Here is a 10,208-nt window from a genome sequence, read left to right as displayed (position 1 = left end):
AAACAAATGTTCACATCTCCTAAATTGAAGGGTCATAACTCCGTGATAAACATATATACAAATTTCTGCTCAATATATCAAAGCCTTCTGCATCTGGAAAACATGTGGGACAGAGAGATGGACGGACGGACGGACGGAGATGGAACCTATAGTCCCCTCCGATTGGACTGGGGTAGGGGAATAATAACCGAAAATTAACCGAATCGTGGTGTCACAAAATAGTCCGATCCCGTGTTCTCTTTCGAGTATCAGACCCTTACACTGTAACACTTCCTGACAATACATTTCCCCGCAAAAATAGGCGGTCCGAACAGAATATAAAATGATATACGCGAACCGCAACATGCATATTTGGGCATAGCATTATAAATGACTAATGAAGAAAGTTGTTCTAATAGAGTGTGTGCGATGACGTCACAGTTTCTGTGTACGCAAGTCCCGGCAGCCATATTGGAGGACAAACAAAAGAAGTATTATCATTGTCAGTGTTCAGCGAAGTAGAAAATTGATGTTATTATGTCTAAACAACTGAAATCATTACCCGTGCCTAAACCAGGTTATGTTGGTACACTGGATAGTGTATCTAGAGACCGATATTTAAGCAAAATAAGTATTATTAATAATGTCGATCCATATGAAGTGACGAAACTCGAGTGGTCCAACAGTGAGAAAAACTTTCCGAGTGTTTTGTATCCAGACATTGTAAATTACTTGATATTTACAAAAAGTTTTTATACTATGGACGACATGAAGGCATGGAAAAGTTTAGATGCTTTTAACCAGCTGACCTCTGGATGGATTAGTGACGTTGCAGTCTGCATTAAGAATGGATTTCACATTGTTCGAGCGAAGGTAGGTCACGTGTTCATATAATATATATATACTATAGAGATATACCAGGGCTTTAAGTGTCACTAATTTGGGGACTTTGTTTAAGCATAAGAAGGACTTTTTGGTGCAGTAATTATTAAGTTAATATTTTAGTAGGGCTTGAGGTCAGCATGTTTGTACTTAATTTTGGCATACGATATGTATTTGTACTTCACTTCAGTGCAATCAAAAGCCCTGTACATACTACTACTATAAGTACGGAAAAATATCCGCCCGGTCCCCCCCTCCCCTAACCCTAACCCCAACCCCTAACCCTAACTAATAATAATAATGGAGGGGACCAGGCGGATATTATACCATTTATTGATTAAACAAACCAATACATTGTTATATATACATGTATGAACCTTGACTTAGAAGAAATGCTGTTTGCTGTAATTTATTAAGAATTTACTTATCAGATATATAACTATAACCAATATAACTTAAACATGTGGTAAATGATTGTAATATTTTTTATTGCTACTAATAACATACTTTTTATTGAAGTTATAAAGTAAAATTATCAATACAAATTATTTCAGGTGTTACATTCGCAAAGACTGAGAGAAAAGCCTTTGCAACCCTGGGTCATTGCGGAGAAGAATGGCATGGTCTGCACAGCACACTGTGATTGTATGGCAGGGTTAGGTGAGGCTTGCACACACATTGCAACACTACTGTTTGCAATTGATGCAACTGTGAAGATCAGAGATTCGAAGACTGTCACCCAAGAGCCGGCCTATTGGCTTTTACCGTCTGCACTGAAAGACATAAAGTATCGACCAGTCGGCGAGATTGACTTCACATCAGCCCAGACCAAACGCTTGAATTTGGACCATTCAATTGCAACTGGGACGCCTGTTGCATGTCGTATTCGCCAGCCTAAGGAAATACCTGCTCCAAGTGCTAACAGATTGGACAAGTTCCTGCAGGGACTTAGTATTGGTAGGGTAAAACCTGCTGTCTTATCAGTTATAGAACCGTTCAATGATCACTTCATTCCTCAACAGGCTCAAAATATTTTTCCAGATGTTCTTTCTGACATGTTCCAAGAAGAACTTTATATGCAACCGTATAACATCATTTTGCAAAAATGTACTTCAGTTAACATCAGTGCTACAAGGGAGCAGATTGAAGCCACAGAAATGGCAACTAGGGGTCAATCAAATTCCCGACTGTGGCAGCGTTATCGAGCGGGGCGCATAACTGCATCAAAATTCCGAAAGGTTTGTAAAACTGATCCTTCACAGCCATCTCCCAGCTTGATTAAGGATATTTGCTATCCCGAGAAAAAAAATGTAAATACACCAGCAACACGATGGGGTCTGTTAAAGGAAAGAAAAGCAAAGGAGCAGTACTTGGAGCTGATGAAAATGAAACATGTCAACTTCAAGATGAGAGATTCTGGTTTTGTCATTAGTGAGGAGCACCCACAGATTGGAGCATCACCCGATGGATGTGTCCCACCTGTGACTGTTGTGGTGATGGTTGCTTAGAAATAAAATGCCCGTATCTCATCAGAGACAGAGATCTTCAAAATGTTAAATCTGAAGAAATGTGTTTGGTTTTTAATGAGGAAGGTAAATGGATGTTGGACAGAAAACATGAATACTTTTACCAAGTTCAGTGTCAGCTGTTTGTTTGTGGACGAACGTATGGAGACTTTTATCTCTGGACAACCAAATCCTATCACTGCGAAAGGATTTACAAAGAGGAGACATTCTGGCCAGATACTACACAAGCAGTTCTATTCATTTTTCAAGTTGGAATTCTGCCAGAGTTGCTTGCGAAATATTATTCACGGATGCCTCTACTTGACCACACAAATCAGCAAAAGAAAGCAAGCCCTCAAGCTGAGATTGCCGAAGTGTGGTGTTTCTGCAAAAAGGAAGAATTTGGAGACATGGTTGCTTGCGACGGTCAGAACTGCCCCATTCATTGGTTCCACTATGGGTGTGTAGGTATATTGACAGAACCTAAAGGCAAGTGGTACTGCCCTGAATGCAGAAAAGACAGGAGGAAATCAAGAATGGTGAAGCGATAATGAACAAGGAGAAAATCATGAATGATAAAGGGATAACAGAAATAACATTATTAAACTGAAATGTTAACATTAATAACATTATATGTGGACAAAACCAAAACATGTCTGTAGTTTTCCATTAATATGGAAATCCAAGCTACACTGAAGAGTCCTGGAGGGACGAAACATGTTTTAACTTATGTAGTGGCAAAGTATTCACTGTAGCTGTTTTGACATAGTGTTGAAATAACCATATGCTAGACACAAATTGGCCATTGAACATTTAAAAAGTTTACTTATAAGTAAGGTCAGGACACTTGGGTCACACAAACTGATGATGTGCAGTATGAACAATTAACTGATAGAAACATGTAGATAGATGACCAATGTACATACTATATGTATTAAATTCCAAACTACTAAACATTTAAATATACACATGTATTTCATTTATTGATATTCATGAATAAAGTATAACTGACCATTTGTTAATCTGGAGAAAATAAATTATACAAATTTAAACACAAAAATGCTAAATTTGTAGTAAAGTTTTATTTAGTTGACTGAGGTATGTAGTGTCCTGTCTATGGGAAAGTTCACATAAAATATTTTATTTTAACAATACCGTACATCAATGCCAGTATAATCACAAGTAAAATGTGTTGAGAGTATTGTTAAATAAAACAATCCCCCCCCCCCCCCCCCATTGGTGTTAAAGAGAAAAAATTAGCTATATATATAGCTGAACAATGGGGAGTCATTTGGATTAGAATATCATGTTTCTTTCCCAAGTGTGCCACATTTTTTTTTTTAGTCTGTGGCTCATACATGTACTAATAGATGTTCTCACCATATTATTTCAGTTAACTCGATAGAACACTTGTGTGTCTTTAACAGAGAAACATGTTTCGTCCCTCCAGGACTCATCAGTGTAGCTTGGATTTCAATATTAATGAAAAACTACAGACATGTTTTGGTTTTGTCCACATTTAATTTCTAAATACTGTCTCACTGCTGATAACTAGAGTTATAGCCTCAATATTTGTAATATGCTTTTTTTTATAAAGATGTTCAGGATAGGTTTTGTGGAGTACAACATGTACATTTAGGTCACACATCTTGTTGCTTCACATACATGTAAACATTTGTTAACTGTTATAGCAGAAATGTACATGTACACCAAATAAGTATGGCTGCAGTTGAATAGGTTTTTGCAGGATTCCAAATTGTGGTAAAGCAAGTGTTTTTAATCAGATGGAACAATCGGCCCATTCAAATTAATTAAAGCACAGCAAACAACAGCAATTTTGTCGACAGTGGTAACATCTTTACCATCCTTGACAATCAAATAATCTATTGGAAGAGTTTCAGCAAGTAAAGTGTATTTCTGCCTCAACAATCCAATAACACGCTCTACATGAATTCGAAGATGGGCAATTTTACGTGATTTTTCCAGTTCCAATGCAGGCATCTGAGTTTTCCCTTTAGTGAATGCGGGCATTTTTATAGTTGCCATCATAAGTCCAACACTATCAGCGATGTCGAATCCTCTGTCAGCTAAAATAACATCACCAGGCAGAAGTTTATTGAGAAATCCACAGTGTTCAGTCAAGAACTTATCACTGACTCGACCACCCCAGGCTCTTGAAATGAAGGAAACTGTTCCCTGTGGTGTAATTCCAATAAGAAATTTAACAGTATTGTGGTGCTTGTATGTTGACCAAGTAAGGGCCCTTGCCTCCAGATTGGAAGGTGTGTCAATGAAAACCTCAAAACAGTCTATTATGACAACAACTTTAGATTCTAAGTAACGACGGAATTCCATAGGCATTGTCTTCTTCAATTCATCACGTCCTGGCCAATTGATAAGTGGTTGAAGCATAACATGTAAAATATCAATTGTATTTAAAAAGGTTCTTGAGACTGTTGTCTTATCAATATTAAAAATAAACCCTAAAAGTACATTTGTAACATTTAACCTAAGTTTCATCAGTGTAAGCAATAGCTGTTGAAATCCAGATAATGCTGATCTGGGTGTGACATTTTGATGTATTGAAATGTATTCCAGAAGTTGCATTAGAATGTGATGAGTTGGCAGTCCAGTCATAAAGTTAACTTTCTCATCATTGCCTTTCAACCCTTCTTCAGTTAGTTTCATGGAAGCCAACTCACATTTCAAATCAATATTTTCAACTGTGAGTCTTCTCATTTCCTCTTCCATTGACACAAGTTGATCACCAGTAGTTGATGTTTGGCTTTCCTTTGTAGTGGTGTCGTCAGATGGTTCAACTTCGGTGGACTGGTCTTCAACTATCACGTCTTGGAGAGATAGTAGGGACTGAGCTGCTTCAGTCCTTTTCCGTTTTGTGGTGCGGCCAATGATCCGTTCATGTCGAGAAGAATTTTCTTTTCCTGTGGTCAATTTAAATTTATCATGACCAAGATGTAATGTTGGTGCCCAATCTGGATTAGTCTTGTCATAAAGGGCTGAAGGTTTACCTGCATAACACAAGAGAATTATAACTTAAAATGATAAAACAAATTTAATATATTAATATCTACATCAAAAAGCAATACAAGGCCTATTACAATCACTTACTGTAAAAAAAAAAATTAATTTATATTAAATTTTAATCAAATGTTAATAAGTATAAAACAACTAGTGTGCATGCGAGTTTATGTAGTATGAATTGTAAAATACCAGTGCAAATGATATAAATAATAAACAACTTTGTTTGGACAGGTTTAAATGTGGTTTTTGGTTTTTTATTATTATTTTTAATTATTTACTAAATGTCTTTATTTACTAGGCCTACATTTTACTACTAAATCTTGTAAATCTAAATGTCAACATTTCATACAATGTATGCACCCCAATATTATAATGCAAGCTCTCCCAGAGAGAGAGAGAGAGAGAGAGAAGATAGAGATAGATAGAGAGAGAGAGAGAAGAGGGAGAGAGAAGAGGGAGAGAGAAGATAGAGAGAGGGATAGAGAGAGAGAGAGACACACAGACATATACTGACATAGTTTGGATTAGGTAGAAATTAATAAAATGTTAACTCACCATTTATAAAATGCAAAGAACAGATGCGAAAATATGGGTAACTTGATGGTTTTATATCGACCCGTCCAATGTTCGAAAGCCACACTCGTCTCCGTTCGTCTGACAATTCGTGGGTCTGTTCTCCTTGTGACAAACGAACTGTTGGAAGTCTGAAGAAGGAAAATGCACAGTCTCTGCCCGCACGGTTTCCGCAACCAAAAACCCCACAGAAGTTTACCATTTTAAGTATATTACAAAACAACAAACAACAATTCTCCCATTCGGGTTGCGCGCGCATCCCGACAAACCGCATGGTGGCAGGCCGCAGTTACCATGACGACTACGGGACTGGGTGAAAAGAAACCGTTATTTGTATGGGAGTTAATGGGAGCACTAGAGGAATATCGTTAATTACCGGACTTCTGTCCGCGCAAATCGAAAATGCCGAAATCCTGAGCAGCCTTTGGCAATACACATCATAGTATGATGACAGACAGCAAGTTAAAAGTTTTTAATATTTCCCGTAGACGAGGTTAAAAAACGTCTGTGGGCCAATGCTTGCAAAGGACGGGGGAAACCATGGGTGCAACGATCCAACTTTACCCACCTCTGTACTCAACAGTTCATATCAGTGAGGATGTAGGAGTATAAATAAAACAAACAGACATTTGACATGCTGGTGTGAATATGAACATGGATTTGTAAGAAATCGGTGATTACTTATCGGTAGCACATTTTGACTTAACATAGGGCCGGGGGTCATAGGCCTATAGTCTGTCGTCACATCCTCCTATTTTTGTAAATAAATTCAGTTTGGTTTAAGAAGAAAAGTAAAAGTGTTTTGGAAATAACAAAACCAAACCTATTTTTGTGTGCAATTGTGTGAAATAAATGATTTGTAGTAAATTTCATAGTATTAAAAATACACGTTCCCTGTGGGAAGGGCTATGCATTTAAAAAAATTTATATTGCATTAATATGTCACACCATTTACTTTATTATTTTTGTACATTTTTGTAAATAAAATGTGATTATATATTTTGTAAATTTAAAAAAATAAAATGTGGTACTGAATTAGCGCATTTTCTTTTTTCTTTGTGTTTTTTTTTCTTCTATTTTAATGCGTTTTAGGTGATTATGTAAAAATACTAATCAATTTGTCGATAGCTAAATACAAACGTACGCTTGGAAAGTATCCCAATAGTTTTATTTAGTCTACCTAAGCATTTGCAAAACATTGATAATTTTTCAGAACAATATAAAAGCCATAGATCTATAATTGTCGCCATATTAATACAGAATCGGTTAAAATATGGTGCTTAAATTTCATGCCTATTGTAATGTAGTAAATATATAACTTAAAGTTGTTGGTATTAACTTAACCCAGCCATACAGGTGCAGGCAGCAGTGTGCTGTCACAATATAGACAAACAGATACTTTATTAACAGGTAATTTATTAACGTCTCCACCTAATGTACATCACATATTTACTAAATAAAACAAACATAAAAATACATAAGCCATTCCTTATGGGATTATGAAAGACAGTATAGTTAAATAATAGAGGTATGTACAGTTAAAATAATAAACCGTTGTGTCTCTACGGTGGTATAATATTAAAAAAAACCCTAGGTTTTTGGGCTGTTACAAATACAAGGTTAGGCTCTGACATTAAAATATATAACTTCTCTACATTAGGTAAAACAAACAAAATTTAGCAACATAATTGAGCATGTTGGAACAAATTTAAAACGAAGATCCTAATCACGAAACGGACAGTTTACAAAAAAAGCACTACTGTATCTAGTTTTCTCGTCCACTGTAACCCTGGGACGATGTAGGGGCATCCTTTAACTTTTGTCAATGGAATTAACTTCAGCTGTTGAGAGATGATCACGTCAGCAATTGTGGGTTTCGGATAATTTAACAGTGCATGGAGGGGCCGTGGAAAACGGTATCTGGAGTTGTCTGTGTAGGGGGCACAATCTCTTGGGGGGAGCTTTCCCGTCCTCTAGTGAGTTGGGGGTGGGGGGGGGGAGGTGGGTGGAGATGCACAAGTTATATATATTTTACCTTTTATATATATTTTTTTCACACACACGCACATTACACACACAACTGGTTGTACGCTTTCGGTGACTTGCGATTTGTCATGGTTTCCCTACTACAAGGTTACTCACTCAGGAATAATTTTGTAAGATATTCATATATATCACACTCAACATTAGGCCACGAGGAATGGTCCATTAATCTATAAATGCTTTGGTCAGTTTATAATGGACATTCACGCAAAGTCAATGCCGACAGCACAAGAGAAGGAACCAAAGCAGAGGCAAGAGGAAGAGGCATTTAAAAAAAAAACGAAAAAGTATATACCCACCTTTTCTTGTCCCAAATCCATGCTTTGAAAAAAAACCAGAAGACAAAACCCAAAACCCAAACTGCGTCACCGCATTCAATTTTGCAACTTCGGTTTGACAGAAACCGGTTTATAAACTATTTTTTTTCACGGATTTATCCAGGTGGGTTTTTTGTTGCATTTTTCCCTTTTTTTTTTTACCCCAAAATTGTTTTGCAGATTTTGTTTTAATGACAGTTAACGTTAATTTTTAACTGACATAATTAATTACTCTTATCATTACTGGTATGATTTTCTTAACCCTATTTCTAAAAGTAAAATCCCCCATCCCCCCCCCCCCCCCCCCCCCCCCCCCCATCCCCTATTGTCTGTGGTTGCAGTCAATTCCATAGCGCCATGTACCCAAACATTCAAATAATTTTTGGCAGAAACACTGAACAGACATAACAATTAAATTATGTATATAGATACTGGAACTTTTTTAACATAGACATTGGAATTTTCAGTGTCCACTTACTTTCTTTTGGGAAGGGGCCTATGTTCGGACCCACACAACGTCTTGATAAATACTTGTTATTATTATTATTATTATTATATTTTTTTAAATTTAGTTTTTTATATTTTTTTTTTTTGGGGGGGGGGGGGGGGGGAGAGGGGTGCCTATCGTAACTTTCGATGTTTTGATTGGCAACAGATTAAACACTTGGGACTACCGACTAAAACAAAAACATCGGAAGTACATGAATGCATATCATGAAATCTGCGTATGTTTATGTGCAACTTTAAGTAAAATAAAAAATAAATTGTTTTTTATTTCTAAATCATGTTCAGGTGTAGTTAGTATAAAAGGATAATGACAGAATCAAAATAGAAGTGCTATGCTTCTAATGGACAAAAAAATGCCTAAACCTGAGGGCGATTCATGTAATACCTTTTTTCACCCCGTTCACTGGTTGCTAGGGGAAGGCACGGAGTGACGTCAACCGAATCGGGAATCAGGTTACCGTTATCACAAAGGAAAACGTTTCGAGGAAGCCAGCTGCCTTTATTCGGACAAGTATAAGTCGACATATCGGACTACGTTACTTTTTCTTCTTTGTCACGATTATGTTATTTTGAAATTCAAATCGATTTTAAGCAAAATTCATTTTCTCTTTCATAAATTTTCCCGAACAAAAAAATAAATAAAAATTTTGAAATAAATTTGGTATTAGATTATTACAAAATTATCAAAAGATTACAAAAGGTTTAAATGCAAGAAAGAACGAAATTGGGAGCGGGACGTAAGTTGGAACCCAGTGCTGAACGCTCGCCTGATGAGTGGCGGTCTAGGACGATTCCGTCGGTGGGCATTTGCTATTTCTCATTCCACAGTGCCCACAACTGTCCCAATCAAGACGTGGTATGTGCATCCGTTTTGTAGGATTGTGCATTACAAATATCCCTTGCTACTAACGGGGAAATTATGGGTTTTCTCCTAATGACAAATTTCCGACATCCAATGCGATGATACTAAATCAATGACTTAATGTATCGGTTTAAAGAAAACTTTTTTTTTTTTCTTCCAATTACTAAATATTAAAATCCTTTTATTCGGATTATTTTAAGCAGGAAATACGGCTTGACAATTGTTTCATTTATGTTATTTTGTAATATAACACGTTTTCTACAGAACAAGTCATGTGTGCTTGCCAGTATTTGTCTGACAAAAACAATAAAAAGAGAAACATTTTTTAAAATCTATTCGCCCTGTACTACAGGTCCCAAAAGAAATGACGCCCCAAATCAAGTATTAGTTAAATGCGCGTTAGTTTGATGTAGTTCTTCAAAAACAGTGGGTACGGGGCGGCATGCGTCCAAATGCGTGAAATAATTATTTCTAAAATTTCCTCTTCTCCGAGGAAAG

General features: G+C 36.6%; 2 protein-coding genes across 2 annotated transcripts; one reads left to right on the top strand and one right to left on the bottom strand.

The window, feature by feature from the left end:
• The first annotated feature begins 605 nt into the window (after positions 1-605).
• On the top strand, positions 606-2,369 carry LOC121366854. Its single transcript, XM_041491130.1, has one exon. The coding sequence runs from the start codon at positions 1,482-1,484 to the stop codon at positions 2,367-2,369; it is 888 nt and encodes a 295-aa protein (XP_041347064.1). The 5' UTR covers positions 606-1,481.
• LOC121366856 lies at positions 2,344-6,183 on the bottom strand. Its single transcript, XM_041491131.1, has 2 exons — positions 5,964-6,183; positions 2,344-5,395 (listed from the first exon to the last, which is right to left on the bottom strand). Exons 1-2 carry the CDS (start codon positions 6,181-6,183, stop codon positions 4,143-4,145), a joined length of 1,473 nt encoding a protein of 490 aa, XP_041347065.1. The 3' UTR covers positions 2,344-4,142.
• Between the last annotated feature and the right edge of the window lie 4,025 nt (positions 6,184-10,208).

The sequence above is a fragment of the Gigantopelta aegis genome, unplaced genomic scaffold, assembly GCF_016097555.1.
Source record: "Gigantopelta aegis isolate Gae_Host unplaced genomic scaffold, Gae_host_genome ctg7492_pilon_pilon, whole genome shotgun sequence".
Lineage (NCBI taxonomy): Eukaryota > Metazoa > Mollusca > Gastropoda > Neomphalida > Peltospiridae > Gigantopelta > Gigantopelta aegis.
Note: the sequence above shows the minus strand (reverse complement) of the source record. Positions and strands in the feature narration are given on the sequence as shown.

Excerpts from the sequence above, each read along its gene's own strand:
- LOC121366854 (XM_041491130.1), top strand. The coding sequence starts at position 1,482 with ATGGTCTGCACAGCACACTGTGATTGTATGGCAGGGTTAGGTGAGGCT.
- LOC121366856 (XM_041491131.1), bottom strand. The coding sequence starts at position 6,183 with ATGGTAAACTTCTGTGGGGTTTTTGGTTGCGGAAACCGTGCGGGCAGA. Across the intron at positions 5,396-5,963 it reads TTCTTTGCATTTTATAAATG|GTAAACCTTCAGCCCTTTAT; the intron begins GTGAGTTAACAT and ends TGTGTTATGCAG.